Source organism: Colius striatus, chromosome 15, assembly GCF_028858725.1.
Source record: "Colius striatus isolate bColStr4 chromosome 15, bColStr4.1.hap1, whole genome shotgun sequence".
In the NCBI taxonomy this organism is placed as follows: Eukaryota; Metazoa; Chordata; class Aves; order Coliiformes; family Coliidae; genus Colius; species Colius striatus.
The window spans coordinates 10,074,262-10,094,823 of NC_084773.1; the positions used below are offsets into that span (position 1 = coordinate 10,074,262).

The 20,562-nt window shown below is 49.1% G+C and overlaps 1 protein-coding gene across 1 annotated transcript; it reads right to left on the minus strand.

The window, feature by feature from the left end:
* Positions 1 to 901: 901 nt before the first annotated feature.
* RAB7A (RAB7A, member RAS oncogene family) lies at positions 902 to 20,507 on the minus strand. Its single transcript, XM_062008451.1, has 6 exons — positions 20,422 to 20,507; positions 5,277 to 5,337; positions 4,103 to 4,229; positions 3,025 to 3,243; positions 2,401 to 2,529; positions 902 to 2,239 (listed from the first exon to the last, which is right to left on the minus strand). The coding sequence occupies exons 2-6, from the start codon at positions 5,327 to 5,329 to the stop codon at positions 2,144 to 2,146; spliced, it is 624 nt and encodes a 207-aa protein (XP_061864435.1). The 5' UTR covers positions 5,330 to 5,337; positions 20,422 to 20,507; the 3' UTR covers positions 902 to 2,143.
* Positions 20,508 to 20,562: the final 55 nt, after the last annotated feature.

Consider the following 20,562-nt stretch of genomic DNA (forward strand, 5'->3'; position numbering starts at 1 on the left):
CCTTCCACCCTGAGCCCCACTACCCAAGGCCCCAGCCAGATGCAGAACTAAAACCATCCTCTTGCCCCAAACTTTAGCTACTGCTCCCACCTCCCCCAGTTTGGCTCAAACTGCCCCTACAGAAAGCAAGTACAAAGTGATGCTTCAAAGGGAGAAGAGCAGAAGGTCTTTCAGAAAGGCAGAGACAGGGAAGTGGGCCCAGCAGGAGATGCTGCTATTGCAGAGCAGTTATTTCAAAGCGATGTGGACAGCAGAAGCCCAGGCAAGTGAGAGAAAAAGCATGCTAGGGCACAGCCATGCAACAGGCTGGAGAGCACAAAGTGTTTGAGGGATCTTGAAATAACTGGCCTCATTTCTCTACATTTTGTTTTCCATGTTCCTGTGGGCACAGGAGTAGCTCAGCCTTGCTGCCTGCAGGCAGAGGGTCATGCCTCACACCCAGGAATTAAAGGCTTAACTGTGACTTGGCTGGAGTGAGGGAAGGCCAGCCTTCCCTCTCCTCCAGCTGCAGCACCAACCTGGAGAGCTGGGAAGGGCTGAGCCTGCTCCTTTTGCCCACTCACTCCAGAGGAGGGCGGCCATAGCTTTAACAGCACTGTCCACATGCTCAGGCCAGCACTGAAGGACTAGGCACAGAGGAGCAGACAGATCCAGCACAGTTCATGCCTCTGCAAGCAGCTTGAAGAGCAGAGGCTCTGCCATAGTCCCAGGTCAGCAGAGCAAGCAGGGTCTGCTCCCCCTGCTCCTGAAAGGCAGCCTGGGAGGCACAGACAGTCAGGAGGAAGCACAAACATCCTCCAAGGAGCAGGCAGCAGCTTGCTCAAAGAGTGACTAGACAGAGGAAAGAGCATATTAGTGACAGGAAAAAAAAGGGAGTCAGAAACAGGAGTAAACAAGAAGGTTTGTTCTTGTTAAGTTTATTGGCATCATGTTTGTCTCTTTACATAAGAGCTCAGCCTACGTACTAGAATGTAGACCTCTGGAAAACAGGTAGAAGGGCTCCATTTAAGCAAGCTACAAATGCAAGAACAAATACCAGGAAGAAAGGAAGAAAGGGACTAGATTGCCAAGTTTTCCCATACCAAAAATCCAGATTAGCAGTCAGTAAGAAGAAAGGGAAGATTCATAGTCCAGGTCACTCATCGAGAAACAGCTCCCACAGCCCAGCTGGGAGAGGAGCTCCTTCCACAGTACAGAGACACCGGGACACCTCAGCTCTGGCTCCTTCCTACACTCGCTCCAGGCTGTTAGGAGTTAAGCAGGAGGGGAGGTGAACAAATGAGGTCATTTCATAGCTGTATTTAATTGTTTAAATCCAATACTCCAGTGTGCATATCAATGCTGTTATGCAAATCTGAGAATTTGGATACAAGGAAGCCAGACAGATGTTCCAGAAGAGGAAGCCTTTTTGGCCTCAGCACAAGAAGGCGCACATAGTTCATCTCTACTGTACAGAATACTGTCTCGAGCTGGACTCTGTGTTGCTAGCACGCTGCAGGTCACAAGTGTCCTCCTCACTTTCTACACAAACTGTGTTTCAGAACTTGAACATGTAAATTCAGGAATTTTACACTAATTTATACATTTTTAATTGGTTGCATATATTAACATGTACTATAAGATTTCTCCTAAAGAAGCATTACATAATACATGGAGATACTGTAAAAAGATCTGATTAGTTAAAAGTAACAAGCATTAACAGAGATACATACAAAACTCAACCTAGTTGGACTGAGTGCTGAGCTTGCAATGAACTATGGGGTAATCAGCCTTTCCAGTTGCAGCCTTCACGGGGGAAAACACGAGACAGTTAAAAATGTATGTAACTGGTTACACAGATTACCTGTAAACAGTTTCTCTCCATTGGACACCTGGAATTAGATTCAGTTCCAAACATACATAAGAGTTTCCATTTTAATCTAAGAGAAAGGTCTGTTACCATGAAGTGTGATGTGGATGGTGTGGGGACGTGAGCTCTGGAGCGCGGGGCTCTCAGACGCTCCAGGGAGACGGGTGGATTTTGGCAGCTGGAGATGGAAATTTGTTTAAATTTCGTTTTAAACACAGAAGAGGGGCTGTGTGTTTGAAGGCCTAAGTGTGATATTCATTTGTGAAGGACTGTGCTCAACCCCTCCCTCTCCCCTCAGCAGCTGCAGCTCTCTGCAGAAGCCTTCACTCGGTCATTCTTGTCTAGTTTGATGGGTTCGGGGAATTCATTGTAAAGCTCCACTTCAGTTTCCTGGGGGGAGAGAAGGGAGGTGTTAGTGCCAGGGCTCCAGAGACAGCTCCTGGCATGCAGGGAGCCCTTCTCAGCTGAGGAGAGCCCGAGGCTGCCCATAGCAGCCCAGCTCGGCAGGCAGGACGGGCCCTGGCCCCGGCCCCCACCCACCCCGTCCCTACCTGTTTAAGTGCATTTCGTGCAATCGTCTGGAAAGCTTGTTCCACATTAATCGCCTCCTTGGCACTGGTTTCAAAGTAGGGGATGTTGTTTTTACTGTAGCACCAGGCTTGTGCCCGTTTTGTGGTGACCTGGGGGAACAGAGAGCAGCATCACTACCTTCAGCTACTCCCAGAGCAAGGCCAGGGCCCTCTCCCATCTAGTCTGAGCGAGGACACTAGTTCTGCTCTCATCAAAACTACAGCCTTGAGACAGCACAGCAGGCTGCTGCCCAGCACCCACTGCCCTCAGCCCCAGGACGAGGAGCTCCTGCCTGAGGAAGGTGAGCCCCCAGGGCACAGACAGTTTCTGCTCCTGTAGGAACTCCCTCAGCAATTCTGGAGGCGGATCACTCCTCTCCTTGCATCTATGCAGGAACCTGCTGCAATCCTTCCAGCAGTGGGCAGAAGCACGCTGTGCACAGGGTTTTAACCTCCCCAGGGAGGAGAAACTCATCCCCAGTGGCACACAACAGCTGAGCCACACTCGGGCACCTCCTACTCCTGCTTCTCAGATAACTCTCTTGTGTTCCTAGTCTCCCACTCCAGCAATTCCCCAAGAGGAAGCAAACAAATCCCAGAACTTACTTGTCTGTTTTCTAGGTCAATCTTGTTTCCCAGCACAACAAAAGGAAAGTTCTCAGGATCTCTTGGACTGGCCTGAATGAGGAACTCGTCCCTCCAGCTGTCTAGGGTTTTGAATGTGTTGGGGGCTGTGACATCAAACACCAGCACACAGCAGTCTGCTCCCCTGTAGAAGGCAACTCCCAGAGACTGAAATCGTTCTTGTCCTGCTGTATCCCATATCTGAAATAAAAGATGGGGCAGAGAAGGCAGCTCTACTCACACAGCCCACAATTCATTTGAGAACTCCACATCTATAGCCCCCAGCTAGCCCGGGAAGAGCACCTGAAGGCTTGGGGATTTCTGTAAGCACAGAAGCCAGAAAACCACTTTTAAAGATAGTTAATCTTTTGTGTGTTCAGCCTCAGCAAGGGACATTTCTTGTCCTGGGCAAGCAGGACTGGGGTATTAGGGTCAGTAGGTGATCTGCCTGCAGTGCTTGGGTGCCAGCACGGTCCAAATACTCCTTTGATGGCTGCAACACGGCCTTTGCTACCTTGCAGTCAGTCTCATTGAGAGATGAAAGCTTCAGATACTGGAGTCATAAGCAGGCTGGCAGGTTAACACTAGACCCACAGGACTCGGGGCAGCACAAGTAGCTGACCTGACTAAGGAATCCCTTCTAGTTCCTGAACACTGGAGAAGGGGATCTTTAACAAGATTAGTTTACTGTCAGTACCAACTTTTTTGCTTTTAAACTGGGCCTGGCAAAGCTGCTCTTAGCTGAGCCCAAACTGATCTTGGCCTTCCTTTGTTCAGCCCATGCATAGGTTTGTAGAGAAGCCCAGTAGCATCTATGGCCAAGAGCTGTTTAGAGGAGGCAAGATTCATAGAATCATAGAATCTTTTTGGTTGGAAAAGACCTTTGTATCATTGAACCCAACCACTCACCTCACACTGCCAAGCCCACAGTTAACCCACGTCCCTCAGCACCTCCTCAGAGCCATGCACTGCTCTGGACTGTACTGAAGCAGAATCTTCCACAAAAGGGTGGTCTCTGAAGCCAGGCTCCCTTGCAGCAGGGAGCAAAGTCCCTCCTTACCTGCATTGTCACTAGCCTGTCATCCACCATCACCTCTTTCGTCAGGAAGTCCGCACCTATCGTGGCCTTGTACTGGTTACTGAATTTCTTGTTCACATACTGGTTCATCAGTGATGTCTTTCCCACTCTGGAGAGAAAGGCAGAAAGACTAGGCAGGCTGTTTCTACAGCAGTGTTTGAATTAGCCACCCTGAAGAGAACATCCCAGTGCCCTTTGCCTGTGGGGCTTTCAACCAGGGAAAACACACCCACCTCTGCAAGAAGGGGCTTTTATAGCAACAGATGCTGAGGCAACATGCTGAGCCAAAGCATCAGCTACCTAAGGACAGGATTGATTACACACTTGAGAAACCTTGTTTCCCCATCAGTAATCTGATCCTCAGTAAGGAGTATGTTTCACATTATGATCATGAGGGCAGTTCTGGAAGAAGATGAAGCGCCCCAGAGAAACCCATCAGAAGCAGTCATCTTCAGCCTCTGCAGGAGGTGGTACAGAACAGGCCATGTCTGCTGGCAACAGCTCACACTCACATCTGCCAGGCACCCACAGGTGGAAGGACCACCCTAGAGAGCCAGCTTAGAGGCTCACATGCTTCCTCTGTGACTGAGAAGCACTCTCAGATCAACAGCTTGCTGGGCAGTGGTATAAATAAGCCTTGTGTCACGGGAGTCAGGTTACAGCCTGCATGTCAAGTAACCTGTGACAGCAGAGCAGACTCCTTGCTCAACAGCATAGAGCAGTGCCTTCCACTCCACCAGGCAGGCTCTGGCCAGAGCAGACAGAAGCCAAGCAGATGGCTCAGGATATAAAGCATACCTCTGACAAAAGCAGTGCTTTAAAAAGCCATCTAAAATTGCTTACTTGCAGGATTTTACTGAAGTGAAATGCTCATTTCAACAGCACACATCCTCCTGGCAGAAAGGCTATCCAGTCCTGCTACTGCACTGATCTCCCCACCACACTCTCTGGTTCATGTTGTGGCAGGACTTCAAGATATTCACCACATTCAATGTGGTGAAGGGTTTTCAAAGCTATAAGGTAACACAGCTGTCTGGGGCTGTACAACCTCTCCTGCTGGCACTACTGGTTTCTCGCAGTGCATCCAGGCTCCTACTAGTCAAGAGCACTGCCCCAGCTAGATGTAGATTGGCAGCTTAAAGGTTCCTCCACTTACCCAGAGTCTCCAAGGATGATGACTTTCAGTAACACTTTCTTCCTAGAAGTCATCTTTTACACTGGAATGGAAGAGAAACAATCACATCAGACACCATGTCATTCCTGGAGGCACAAAGCAGCACGTTTGGAGTTTGGGAAACTGGACTCTCAGCAAGGAGCCAGACTGGGGCAGAGCACAGCTCTCCTGTAACCACACTCCTTCAGTTCAAGGCTACACTTGGGCACTAAACCAGGTGTTTCAAAGGCAGGGCCATGTCAGACCAGTAGTGGCAACCTTATACCAACAGGCAGATGAGCCAAGCACTCATCCTTTACAGAGTGCATTCAGAGCCCTGTCTCCAGGCCATTTTGGGGGTACACCAGCCTTGGCCTCCTCCCTTAGCCTGACCAGAGGAAGCACAATAAAGCGTTTCAGCTCTCAACACAGCCTAATTCTTACCTGTGCTATTAAGTGAGATGTTAAGCAGGGATGTGTCTAATACCACACAAGGTTTAGGCTGTTCAGTAGTTTCCAGCAGAAAGCAAGAAAAAAAGAGTAAGCTTCCTCCACCTTCCAGGTTGAGCTTGGAGAAGCCATAGCTTTCTCCAGCAGCCGTGCTTTGTGTAAGTGCTGAGTCCCAAGGAAATGCTGACCCCACAGGCCAGCTGAACAGCTCAATTCACCAGACTGCTGCCAGGCTCTGTGGCTTTGCTGAGAGCATATGGAGCATAACCACTGCCACCTCACCTTCAGTGGAAGGACACAGCTACTGTGGCAAACCCCACAACATCCAGCTGTTAGACAATGAGCTGTTTGCTCAGTTGCATCCTGGCATGGCTCCAGTCATAGGCAAGTGGCTCAAGAGTGAGAGTTGATCTCCAGAGATACACACTCTTACTTGCTCCCAGGTCTCCTTCTGCTTAATGAAGAAGCTGGGGGTACCTCAGCTGCAGCAGGCCCAGATACTGCTACAGCACATCTAGAAGTGTGAGAGCAAGTACAGTCTTGGTATTAGTGGCTGAGCACACCCTTACCGGGAGGCTCTTCTCCCTATGTCTCAGGAGGGGATGGGAAAAACCTTTCTTAGGTGCTCAGGCTTGAGCAGATCAGACCATGTTTTGTTCCTGACCTGGTCCACAACAAAAGAACTCCTTGGCTTTCCTTGAGGAGCCCTGCAGGTTCTGCAGAGCAAGAGGAGCCAGAACACAGTTACAACTGTGCTACTTGAATTCAAAGGCCTTCAGATATCCAGCCCTTGCATGGGGACTTGGATACCCTAAAATTCCCCTCTTCCTACACCACATCCATTGCACCCCACAACTGCTCTTAATGAGCTACTCCTGATTTTCACAGCTAAGGAGACCTTCACTTCAACAACATGAACACAGGTCTCCTGAGCAGCTCAGTCCTGTGCATATCCCATATGCAGCACCCTAAACCACTGACAACTGCAACCTGCTTCATCCCACTACTCCAGCTGGTAACGTGCTCCAAGCTGTAGGAGTCTTACTAGATACAGGGTCCAGTTGCAAAAGGTCTTAATCATCTCAAGCTCTGAGTGCTAAAAGCTGTGCAGTCAGTGCATGCTGCAGAAGCTGAAGCAGCCCCCCTGCAGCCACCATGGGTAGCCATACACTCACAGCTACACCTTGTTGGACTGCACCCTCCTCACACATCTAGTGATGCACCTAGATGGGAAACACTGGTGAGAAAACATCCAGAGGCGGCTGAGTGAACAGCAGTGACAGGCCACCCACAGAGCTCATGCTGTCCTTGGCTGGGTGTTACCAGACACCAGAGAGCCCACACAGCACAGTATCTCCAAGTGTAAACACCTCTCCTTTCCCAGGCTGTGCTGGACCGCATTGCTCAACAATCCAACTGGCAGCCCAGCCAAGATATGGCCAGATGAAAGTTGTCAACAGCCCCGGCATTTAGTCCCACCTCTGTTCTTGCTAAGATCCACACTCTGTAAGGCTGGGGAGAACAGTCCATGTAAACTCCTTTAAGTAGGCTGCACCTCCTGTGTTTTCAGAGCAAATAGCACAAGTGACATATGTGTCAGTCAAGCCAAAGACTTCTTGCTCCATCTGGGCTGACTGTGTTGTAGAAGCAAGCAAGCAGAGCTTTGAAACAGCTTAAAGACAGCTGTGTATGCTGAAGTGTCATGGAAAACATCTGCACAGGCTCAGGTCCTGAACCTCAGGACAGAGGAAAACAACTCACCCTGAAGTGAGTGTGCCAGAGCCCAGCATGTACCACTGCTGTTGTCCTCTGCGTGTTTTCAGCACTGCTGGCTGCTGCAGCTCAGTGCTTCCCACTATTCCAAGCAGCTCTGGACAAGCTGGCATGAGTTCTCATGCTTGGGAGGGATTTGCAGAGCACAAATTACAACACTAAATCACACTGGATGCTTAGCACCTAAGGTCAACACAGACTGAAATCCCACTAGGAAGGGAGGAGAAACTGCTCTGTCAAGTCTCATTACCTCAGAGAAGTGGCTCAAGCTGAGCAGCCACCTGCAGACATGGGAAAGGAGTCTGAGTCAGACCTGGCATTGCCTTCCTGTCATAGCTGACGGGCTACCCCATCAGCATGAAGGGCTCCTGCTGCCTCATGAACAGCAGTCAGGTGAGACACTCAGCTTCCATCCCAGGTGATGCAACGGATGTGAGCCATAGCACGGAAGGAGCTGTCTCAGCTCACTGTTTGGTTTGGGCCACGAGACAGTGAGGAACTCAGTGCTGCCAGGGACACTGCTCAGTGTTTCCCAGCCCTGTTCCACTAGGCTTGGTCAATGCTGCTTTGAGGCCCAGTCAGTTGATGGGTCAAGCTCTTAGTTTTCTCATCATGGTTACAATCAGACCAACACTTCAGAGTTATTCCTTGCCCAGTACAAGCAGAGGTCTCATCTTTGGAGGAGACCACATCTCCAGATCAGTGGTAGATCTCTTGGAGCCTTCCTATTGAAGGAAGCCCCCCCATGTTGAAGTAACATCAAGTTGCTCTCTACAGCACAACCTTTGCAATTCCTCTGTGGTGCTAGAGCTACTGTTGGAGACCTGCTCAGCTTTAAATCAGCTATTTGTGCTAAACAGAAGTCTGGCTGCTCCTACTGAGATCTTCAATCTAGATGGATTGAAGACATCCTGATTATCTTAACTGGAGTTTTCTGAAGCAACCCAAAGGGTCAAACTTCTCCAGTGACAGGATACCACGTCTCCTCCAGTGATTACTTCCTGCCACAGTGGTTTTAACAAGCTGAAGTACTGAAGTGAAGGACACTAGTGCTCTCTGAAGGTCCTGTAAGTAAAGCCTTACTGCAGCCTCCTCAACACCATGGAAAGGATATTGAGGACTCCAGCTCATACTAAGCCAGCAGGAAATACAACATCTCCATGGCAGAGGATGCTCCCATATGCTGCAGTTCAAAGCTCAGAAATACCCCAGTCAACCCTGGTTACAGCATGCCATTTGCTGTGTCAGTAGAATATGGTGCAACCAGCCCACCCTGGGCCAGGTTCAGTACTCAAACACTTGTTTGCCTGAAGTCAGAATCAAATTAGGATTATTTCCTTGTTAACACAGGCTGTTTCTCACATTGCATGGCATTGAGTACACTCATTACTGCCTTGTGTCACAGAAACCGAGTCCATATACATTCTCTAAGCTACACTGGTGAACTCTACTAGAATAAAATCAACTAAGGGAGGTCAAAAAGAATACAGCTTTAGCTCACAGATGAAGCAAGTCTCAACACCTGAAGGAGCAGTTAGTTCACATGAAGAGTTTCTGCAGTCATACCTGCAAGAAACATTAAATTACTGAGCTGAGATGTAGGCTGTGCAGGGTTTACTCCCCACTCTTGCAAAAACCAAGGTCAGCTTGAGTTGAGATCAAAACTGTGATAGTGCTGAGTCAGTGGTACACAAGTCTAAGACTATTTTGCACTACACATGCAGCTTGTCTTGCCTTATGATATTTGGTATAATTACTCTAGAGCAGCATCCTGTAAGAGTAACACAAGCCCTTAAGATGGCAGTGTGCAAGCTCACACAGGGCTCAGATTTGGTCCCCGGAGTATTTCTGAACAAGCACTTCCCTTTTCAGAGATACCATGAAGAAAAACCTGTTTGTTAAGATTTGATCCAAGACATCAGTTCTATCTTACACTACGTGAAGTCTCTTGGAGCAAGGTAACCTGCATGACTGCTCAGAACACAGCCTACCAGCACACCCAGCTAACCCTGCTTGGGAGCCGTCAGAAACCAGTCAGCATCATTCCTGCTCCTGGCTCAACTGGTGCTAGAGGAATGACACAGCTGCCTCTAATGCAGGAGAAGAGTCCTTCCACTCAATTTTTAATGCCTATTCCACAAAGCAAACAAGCCACTAACAGTAGGTCGACCCTCATGAAATTAAGCCCAGTATTCCTCTCCTCCCCAGCAGCATTACCACCTTTGTAAGGCTGGCCTGCTGGAGCAGCAGGAGAGAACCCCTGACATCTGATCTAGTAAGTGTTACTCCCTCACCTGATCTCAAAGGAAGAGTCAAAAACTGTTCCAGGAAGCTCCATAGCACTACAGCTCCTCAGATGCAAGAGCAAATGAAGCCTATGCCAAATCTAATTAGGCTTCCCTTGCTGCTTCAGAGTACAACTGTCCTTTCACTTACTATATTAAGACAGCTGCTTTAACTGAAAGCAGAAATGGATGGTTAAGGATTCCTTAGAGATGTTCACATGTGTCAAGTCACAATGCAGGCATATTAATTAGGTTGATACAAGCAAAGAACAGTAGGAGCTCGCATTGCTGGCCCACCAGATCTCTTAGCTATCCTTTAGGTAAGCCTTGCAATAGGAGAGCCATGTTAAGTGGCGTTTAATGGACAGGTTTAGTATGAAAGTAGCTAGCCTTGCAGGGGAGGGAGAATCTCATCTCCACAGAAGGCAACAGCTTCCTGAACAGCAGCATACGCATCCCAGTTTTGAACCTCCTGACTCACTGCTGGAACAGCCCTTACTGTTCAAATCACAATCCTAAGCAAGAAAAAAGCATGTTCATGCAGAGGCTAAAAGAACTGGGGCTTTTCACCAGGAGTTCTCTGCCTCTGCATCTACCAGCTTGCCATCTGCACCTTCCACTAGAAGCTGGCCAAAGCAAGGCTGTTGGACTGCACCCCTCTCCTCATATCCTTTGCCAGGGATATTTAACACTAGGCTGATAAGGTGCAAAGCAGTAGGTGAGCAAACTTCAAGCAATGCTAACTCACTGCAGCACTTGGGAATACCCAGTTCTGCTGCCCTGTCCCAGCAGTAGCACAAATGTAGGTGTTTCACAAAGAGGCACACTTGAACCTGAAGCACTGCAGGTCTGTTTTGGGTGCTGCAGCTGGTAAGCAGAGCATTCACCTCACTATCATAAGACCTTTAGCAAAAGCACCCAAGCCAATGTGGATAGGGCAGCACTCCATCAGGGGATGCCACACACTGCAGTGACCAGGCTAAGCAGAAGACAGCCACACTTGAACACTAGAAGAACTTTGTCCTGAAATGCAGGAAAAGTGTCATAAAATGCAGCTAAATGCATTTCCAACACAGAAATGCCACCTCTGCTTGCTGTTCTCTCCTATGGGGGAGGCTGCAAAGTCTCTGTACTACACCAGAGCTATTTTTATTTCCCCCCCCCCCCAATGGTTCTGCATTTCTTCAAGGAAACTGAAGCTGGAAGAATGATTCAGGACCAGCTCAGTCAGATTGAACCAGTTCCTTCCCAGAAGTAGCAAGCTCCCCAGCATGTTTGGCACCTCAGGGGGTTATGTCAGCTTAGACTTTCATCCACTGAGATGAGATGCTCACTGGATGTTTATCCTGTTCTTACAGGATCAAGCACCCCATACTGACACAGATCACTTGCTTCATGGTCACACTGTAGCTTGCCATGACTTAAAGACAAATTTAGCAAAGGCTTGTCACATGAATTTGACCCAATTCAGTTACTCTGAAAATGTAAGGCCTCATCCTAAAGAGAGGCAGGTAGTCTGCAATTGCCATTAGCTGACCAGGATCACAGTTCCCACTTGCAGAGCACCCAAGTAGCCCAGACACCCTTTGTACTAAAGCCTCAGTCTCCAGTTGTGGCAGGAGCTCAAGGTGGAGCTGAACAAGCTTTACCAATACAATTTGCTAACAACAGCTTGGTCCCAGCTCTGTGGTCACACAGCCACTGCATTAACAGATGCTTTGTTAGCAAAGCTGCAAGTGACAGCCTGAGCAATTGCATGTGAATGCCTACCTGAGACCAGCAGATAGCAGCCTCTGACATACCTCACTTGCATTCTCACCAGTGACACAACAGGAGCTGAGCAGGTGCCCTGTCCTTTCAGCTGGGAAAAAGCTGAGTGCTAGCCAGAGGACAGTCAGCAGTAGCTGTTCCTTTCATATGAAGATGGCTGAAAAGGTGCCAAGCTGCCTTTAAGGAAGAAACTAGAAATAAACCTGCCTTTGATTTGTTTAACTGCATATTTTCCTTACCGAACTTGAGTGCTCTACAGGTGGAACAACCACCCAGCATCCTCACAGGATGCTACAGAAGCACCTGGTTTTAACAGCAAGTTGAGTCTTGCACTGACAAGGGCTGCACAAGCAGGACAGTACTCTCTACTCCCAGGACAGGTCTGCTAGTAGCTCAGCTTTCCTAACTGGAGAAGATGCCAATCTGAGGCTCAAAACCTCACACTTGGTAGGGACACATGCTGGCTTTGTGCCTAAAGCAAATGAGGAACATCTTGCCATTCAGGTTGACAACTTGCAAGAACTAGTCTCTGTAAATGGGTTGCTTTTAAGGGCAACAGGCTCCTACAGTCCAGTCAGGGGTGCTTTAGACACTTTCAGGACTCACTGATGCACCACAGAGCAGCAGTCAGTTGAAGTGAAGCCCACATCAAAAGCAGCTGGCAAGGTATTCCTGTGACAGCTTCACAGAAGAGTACACTCTAGCTGCTGCTGTATCAGGAGCATCTGAAAACTGCTTTCCACCTCCTTCCTCCCCACACATTTATGTTGCTGTTCTTACCAACATATTCCTTCCTGCTGGTACCCAGCCAAGAGCTCAAGCACAGCTCATCATTCCATCCTCAGGAGGAGCAGCTAGGCTGCCTGCTACTTACTGCAGTTTCACCAAGAGCAGGCTTCTGTACTGTTGGTGCCTTTCCCAGCCAGCCCTGTGAGGGCTGGAAGCCTCAGCTACCATTTGATACCCTGTGTAAAACATTATGTGGCAAGTTGTCAGGTGTAGGTATGCTGCCCAGTGTCTCCTACCCCTACCTGAGTGTCTTGAGCCAGAAGCCTCACCTTGAAGAAGAGCCCAGAGCTTTAGATGCTTGCTAGCATGCTGACATGGCTCAGATCAAAATAGAATCTTAAAACATGTTTCAGCATCCCAGAGGAACTGGCTTTTTAAGACTACAGCTGTCTGCAGTAAGTTTCCATCTCATTTGAAGGGTGGAGTTGCAGCCTACAGAACCAGAGGAGCTGCCCTAGGACCAAATGAAGCTCAGGAACTAGCCAGCAGCCAGCTTCATGGCTTCAAATTCAGTTCATTGGCCACTTCAATGTGAGCACCAAATTGATGTGACACGGTGCTAATAGCCAACCAACCTGGTCTGTGAGCTGGCTACCAGATGGATATATGACACCAGGCCCACAAACGTACTCTGCTGCATCCTGTGCATGGATAACATGCTCTTAAGATAGCTCAGGGCTAAAAGGAAAGAATGCAACATGCAGCCTGGGGAAACATGCAGGAGACCCATCTAGAATGCAAAAGCTCAGCTGTGGGCAGAACAGCCTCTTGGTGTGACTAAGGAAGCTCCAGAGCCAGTGCTGGGGAAGACATTAATTTCAATGGCAATAAGGTTTTGCTTGCCTACAGCCAGTCCCTCAGTCCCCAGCTGCGGGCTCTAGACACATCCCTGCTGTGGGCATGGACTCAGAGCTCCTTGGAAGAGGATACGCTAATGGCCAGTTTGCCAGAGTGCAGCTGATAAAAAGGAAGGCAGAAGCAATGCCACTGGTAGGAGCACGTCTGCAGTGGAATCACAGGGCTTACATGTGAGAAAGAGTCTGCCCTGCCTGAGGTCTCAGCTCAGCTCAGTTCCACTGGGACTGTGAGTGCCTGCGATTTGGAGAGGAGCGCATTCCTGAGGGGCACTGATGCGGATGATCAGACTCAAAGCCCCAGTTCTCAAAGGCAAGTTCTCTAGCCCAAGCCTCCCTGATTCACAGCCCTGTTACACCTCCTGGCATTTCTCCAGAGTTGGTTTATGCCTGCACAATGTTTAAATACTACACATGGAACTGAACAAGGTTCTTCCTCCAAAGCTGCCATGATGAATTGTGACTTTAGCCTAGAAAAGTGCAAGCTATGTAGGACTAGCCCCCACCCCCACAACCAGGAAAGTATAACACTTAGAAACTGATCTACCAGTTTACATATCACAGCAGCCACCCTCTCTTAAGGAGATATCATGTTGATCTGACTATGTGGTTTGAAAGTGGGAGCAAAGCAAGCACGTAAATGCATCTGCTCACAGTACCAAGGCAGATGTGTCTCTACATGTTTAGCCAGACCACCAGTGCGCTTAAGAGCAGTGGGAAAGGTCTGGAGATCATTTCTTGCTGTCTACAGGAACACTACTTTTGCCTAGACTGCTGTTTAGCCCAAGATTACAGTAATACATGTAGGCTCTTCCAGGTGATGAACAGCCTGAGCCAGAGGGAGGGAGGGAAGGCAGTGTAAAAAGCATCCCCAGTGATGCAGCCAGCTCTGCTGGACAGCCATCCTACACAGATCACTTTGCTCCTCAGCAAACTGAGGATGTTCAGCATCCTCTCCTCAGCAGGTAGCAGGTATCTGAAGATTGCAGCTGTGCACAGGAAGGCTTTTTTAAAATTAATGTCACCCAGAGGCCCAGACCAGCAGCCAGGACTGCTGAAATGGCAGTCTTCAGGTTATAGGAAGACAGCTCTGTGAGAAAGCCATACCCAGAAGCTTCACTGAAAACTCGATGTCACCAGCCCCAAATTTTGTAGCCCACCAGTTCCTCCAGCAGCTCAAGGGCCCTTATACCACAGGATACCTTTTTGCCAGCAACAGACACATATACAGAGCCCTCACAGGTTGATAGCAAGTGCCTGAAGAGCTTCAGCTATGCTTCCTTTGAGGCTCAAGTTATGTGGTCATTCAAGAATCAGTACTGCTGTGCTCCTACCTTCCAGGATGAAGCAGTTCCCCGGTAAATCCTACAGCATTTCAGGTAGTTCCCAGACGATTTTCCCCACGGATCAAGCTGTTACAAGAACAGGCATGCTTGCTTTAACACCCCTCCCCCTTTATCAGAGCAAGCTCAACTTCCCCTATTCTGCCCTGGGGGAGACAATCTCAGGATGTGGGAGGAGAGTTGAGCACATTGTTGGCTGCTGGGAGACACTAGGCAACAAGCCATGTGTCTTGACTAAGGGCCTTGCCTACGCAAAGCATTTCAGCTCTACCAATATAGCTTCCATGTTGCCAGGCCTCTACCAGGATGGTCTCCTTGGTGGAGAGCTTTCAAATCAAGCAAGACAAATCTTACACCACTAACTGGAACACAGCTATAGTGCCCATACAGCCTGGTTTATCCAGTCCTGTCTGTCAGCCTTTTGGCACACAGCCACCCAACTGTCTCAGTAGCCTCTCTATGAATACTGCTAGCCCAGCACGGTTCTCACATCAGGCCATGCCACTAAACATCCTTCTCCCATTGCTTTCTCTACATCAGTTGCAGTGCCAGAGGCAGCTGGGTTTTAATCTTCACATTCAGAAGATAAGACCAAGCAATTCAAAACATTGCAAGTTAGCCAGGCCACTAAGAACCAGTGAAGTTGTTAAATCTGTACCGTATCTGGCAGCATTTTTGAAGTACTCAGATTAATTTCTGGTTTTGTCTACAGCTTCCTAAGGTTTCACACATTCCTGTCATGCTTTTGGTTTTAGAAACACAAATAGGAGGTGTTAGATAACCTCTGCAGCTGTAAGCAAAGCACAGATCTTAGACCTTGGCAGTGGTAAATAAGCATTCTTTATCTACTAGTTGCTAGCTTCCACTAGTTCCTAGAGGCTGGGCTGGAACAGGTGGCGGAAGGGAGACTTTGACCAAGGTTCAGGCCTTCAAATCAAACAATGGCCCTCAAGAGGCCTGCTGGACCCTGTAGATTACACCTGAGATTCAGATCTGTGAAGGGATATTGTCTCCTTCAGCACCAGCAGCTTGATAAAAGAGACAAGACAAACACACTGATGGGAGACCCTACCACCAGATAAGTAGATGCACAAGAAGTACAGGATCAGCACTAAGGGCAAACCCCTTACTCCTGTACGTGTTTCAGGAGGTCTTGTTTTGTAATGACTCTTCTAGAGAGGAAGCTTCCTCTAGGGACAAGTTGCAATCTAAGAACTAACCTTTGATCCCTGAACAGAACTCCAGATCCTACACACACTCAATACCTCTTACTATGCTAATGCAGGCTGCAGAGCAGGAAGGACAGGTATTTCAGTACCAGTCCAGGATAGGAGTGTAACAGGTAGCTTGCCATGATATCTGAGTCAGTACCTAACAAGGAATTCCTACTGTGGAGACTTGGTTTCAGACTCATTCTTCATGCCCTCAGACCTCTTGCACAGATCCTGCAGCAATACTTTACCAGTTCAGCTATTCCCTTAATGAAGCTCCACAAAGGACCAAAAAGACTTCACTGTAGTGACTTGCATAGTAAGATTAAGAGAGCAGTCCTGGGGGCAGGATGGGGAGAGACCAGGCCTAGACATGCCTCAGTTACAACCATCTGACTTCTCATGCTTGAGACTGTTACCACTGTGCCAGTTTGGACTTCATATATCATTATCCATGCCTGGGAGCCGAGAGGAAAAGAGCACCACAGAGACAAGTGATTCAGCCCACTTGAGGTAGACAAGCACCAAGCAGGTTACTTTCAAGAGGCTGCTGGTTCCCGGCTGTAGAGAGATCAAGGGTTCAGCACAGACTCAAGATAAACTGGTAACCCCAGCAGCCAAGGTCCAGGTACTCCAGCCAGGCAGCCTCTGAAGGCAGCTCCAGCTGCCCGCCTTCACTTTTGCCCAGCACCTCACTCATCCAGCTTGCCTGCCAAGTGGCCAATGTTACAGTATGCAGTGACACAGGACACACTCCAGAAATACACTTTTTTCTTATTTGACAATATAAAGATGTGCTGTATTTCATTGAGGAATTTCTGCTTCAAACTCGTGCAAGTATATAATATAATTAGATATAATTAATCACCTTAAGCTGTCATTTTAAGTAGTGTTAGAGAGGCAAGAGCAAATCACTCACTACAAGAGCCTTTGAATTATACCAGTAAGAATCTGTGCCATCTCAAAGGCAGTGCACCCCTTCTGAAGTTTCACTGCCCTGTGAAAACAGCCATGGCCTCAAGAATAGGCTTCCTAGCAAGAGAAGTCAAGGCTATTTGAGATCAGCTGTAAATCAACAGACTCCAGTGGCCTTGACAAGCCTGGCCTCCCTCCCCTGCACTGACCGTGAGTTAGCAACGGCAGTGTTGACACAGCTTCGCCCATGGCTGGAGCTGGTTGCTGGCATCGGGGAGGAGGAGCAGTCTCACAGGAGCAGTGCTAACAGCAACAATGACATCACCAGGCAGCCCTCAGTGAGCAGAAAATGCAGCAGCACCCGAGGCTCCAGCGCTGCGTCCCCACCAGTGGGGCACAAGAGCAACACGCGCGCTGGAAGCTTGAAAGAGACCATGTGAGAGGGGTTTCCTTTCACTGCTTGCTATTTCTGAACAGCACATGGGGAGTCACTGACCTTGGGCACTCATTTGGAAGCTTCATTCAAGGTGCATTTGAAGGGAAATATGAGCCTCAATAGAGCAGCTAACTGCAGATGTGAAAGATGGTGTATTAGCTATCATCATTCAGCTCATTATCCATACCTGATTCAGTTTTGAGATGCATAGCTCACATTTGGACTGTCACTGCAGAAAGTGACCCTTTTATCATCACAGGCTACTGGCACAGAGCAGAAGTGTTATACAGCAACTACAAGAGATCATTTCAGGAAGCTGCAGGGAGAAGCCAACTGAACTCCAACTCGGACAATTAAACTGCAATTATCAAAACAATGCTTTGCAAGGATGAAGTATTTCAGCATCTGAAGAATGCAGGACTGCTGTCAAACAAACAGCATGCAAGCATGCTAGTGATCAGCCAAGTTCAGCATCCAAGGAAGGTCTTATCTGGACTCCCTTCCGTGGCAGCAACCAGCTTTAAGTCACTCCACAGGTCTGTAAGGGAATCTTAAGCCCACCAGGCCCCAGTAACAAGGGCTTAAGAGTAGTTCAAGTCACAGAGGAGAAGTCCAGATGACATTAGGGAACACCGGCAGCATCCAAGGTGAGGGTTCTGCACTTGTTTACCAGATGTTCAGTTTAGTTACTGAAGAAACTGCTATCAGCAGAGACAGCTACCAATATGTCCTTGTGAGCCCACACAGCCCACAGTTTTAGAGCATGCAAACACCAAGTGCCCTGTTCAATAGCCCTTACTCCCAAACCAGGGCTCACAAGACACCTATCTCACGATGCAGCATTTAAAAACGCATCCTAGGCAAGCACAAGCTATGTTGTTTACAACCAAATGTTAAGTTCTGCATAAACTAGTCTCATTTTCACAGAGAAGTCAGACCAAAATCCCATGTATGTTAGAGACAAGGCTATTTATAGTTTTGCACAGATGGTTCGATTGTAATTGTCATGTTTCCTCAAGGACAAGCTTTGCCAGAGATTTGCTCCGACAGGTACTTCACATGACCTTCCAACTCAAGAGTGTTAAACCAGAAGCTTTAAGAAGGTGCTGCAGAAATGGAATCTGGTAGCCCTCTTGCTTCTAAGCATTCATTTTGGGGAGCAAACCAAGCAAAGTGGGTCTTCCCTAGGTGACTTCAGAAGAGAGGTTATAGCAGAGCTTTTCTGCTTCCAGTTAAAGGACTCACCAGTGTCACAAGATGTCTGTGCTGCTCAGCAAGGGGTTTGATTCACTGGTTTTGGTAGGAGGGCAAGAATGCATGTAGCAACTGCAAGATATTTAAATTCTTAACTTGGGACCTTTGAGGGACAACTCCGAGTGTGCCATGTGGAACTATCAGTAGGGTATTTGAGGACACAGGCATGGCACCGCTGGGCAGAGGAAAGTTGAACATAGCTGCTGCCTTGCACTTCTTACCCCTTACACTTCTCACTGCAGGTCAAGAGTGCAACAAACTGCTAGTGAATTTTTGAAGTTTTCCTTATTGAGGGGTCAGACTGACCCCATTTTACAGCTTTCCTACACAAGGAGAATTAACATAACAGCACACACACATATACAAAAGAAACAGGGGTAGCACTTGAAAGTAACAGCATTAGCGCTGACTTGGATTCTGAGGGCTCAGGCTAGGCATGGTGGGGCTACTCATTAGTTCATGGAGGGCAAGTCATGTGTTCAGTCAGCTGTTGGGAGTCACAAGGGGGAAAGAAAAAAAGAGAGAGACAAGTATACTCGTTCTTCCTGAGTAAGTACAGAAATGAAGCCTTGATTATTTAACAAGGAATATTCAAATGACTCCACCCACTTCAACCTCAAATACAGCTACTGAGAAAACAGGGTCTGTGGACTCCCACCACCCCACAGCACAGCGAGGCTGAGGCTCCTCTCACACACTGACAGTGCCACTGCAGCCCCAGAGCACGGTGTGTGTACCACCCTCCTCAAAAAGAGAACTCTCCACTTCCCCAGGCCCCAAATCCACATGGACACAACAGAGTGCTAGGCACAGGCCAGAGCTGGCTAGCCACTGGCAAGTACTGGAAGGCCTCAAGCTTCCATATCAGGCAACTGTCAAACAAAGAACAGCTTGCCTCCAGTTGGGAGGACTCTGCTGGGTCACGTGTTCTCAGTTTACATGTAAAACCTCTCATACACACATATCACAGCAGCTCTGCTTATCAGCAAGTATTTTCAGTGAGATAACACTGAGAACTCCAGCTTTGACTCAACAGGTTTGGAGTTACTGGGTAAGACATGCTCATTTTGATACTGAGGTTACCTATCTTAACTCAGATTAAGCCCATCTTTTTACAGCTGTTTTAATAAATAAGCCCATCGTTCACAGTGAAGTTGTCTAAGTACAAGAATTAGGTATTTCTATATTTATTAGTCTATATTTACCCACAGAGTAATAACATAGCTATTATTTCATTTACCTTATTATACAGTCACAGCCAAAAGCACTTCTAACGTCCACTCTACTACTTTTTAGAACTGACTCAGGCTTTACACACGCCAAGAGCTCCTTTCGCAATAACTGCCAGTCTCTTCAGCCGCCTGTTTTCTCACGTTAATCGCTCCCAGGCTGCCTGCTCATCTTAACAGCGATACCCATCGACCACCCTGACTAGCATTTCAGCAACCCAGCACCAACGCGGTGCTTCTCCAAACACCGGCGCTCAGGCCACTTCGGCCACCGGCTGCCCGAAAGCCTTTTCGGGCTTTGAGGGAAAGATGCAGCAGCAGCACATGTCACAGACAATACATTCTCCTCCTGGGGAGATACCACTACGGGCCGCTTCAAGCCTCTCGGGAGAGAAGGCTCCCACAAAGGCCTCAAGAAACGCGCATCTCAGCAAAGGCCTGCGGGTCCCGGCTCCCGCAGCGCGGCGCTGCCCTTTCCCGGGGAGGCCTCCGCGGCCCAGCTCTATTGTTCCGAGGGAAACGCTGGGCCGGGCCCGGCACGGCTCCGGAGAGCTCCGAACCTGGCGGCGCCGGCCGCCTGACCCCGCCACGGGGCGGGCAAGCGCCAGCCCTGCCCGGCGGGCCAGCTCCAGCTCCGTAGTCCGCCCGGGGACCGGCAAACCGGCGTCACCGCCCCCCCCCCCCCCCCCGCGCCGCGGAGGGGCCCCGGCGGCGCAACCCCCCCCTCCCCGGGGAGGGGCCTGGAGCGGCGCCCCCCGCACGGCGACTGCCGGGGCGGAACCGCCACCGCCGCCCCCAGCCGCGGTGTGAGGCGCTGCCGGCACCCCGCGGGGCCTCACCTGCTGCGTGTGCCGCGGCGCCCGCCCGAGACTCGCTGCCGCCCCCCGCTCGCCTCCGTCGGCTTTAATGGGCCCCACCGCCTCCCCGCTTTCACTTCCGCCTCCCCCCGACAACTTCCGGTCACGAGGCCCGCTGGCCAT

What these genes read in the sequence shown, in the direction of transcription:
- RAB7A (XM_062008451.1), bottom strand. Translation starts at nt 5,329, where the DNA reads ATGACTTCTAGGAAGAAAGTGTTACTGAAAGTCATCATCCTTGGAGAC. An exon ending in ATCATCCTTGGAGACTCTGG is followed by an intron (nt 4,230 to 5,276) that starts GTAAGTGGAGGA and finishes CTTTCTCTCCAG; the next exon opens with AGTGGGAAAGACATCACTGA. An exon ending in ACAGGCTAGTGACAATGCAG is followed by an intron (nt 3,244 to 4,102) that starts GTAAGGAGGGAC and finishes CTTTTATTTCAG; the next exon opens with ATATGGGATACAGCAGGACA.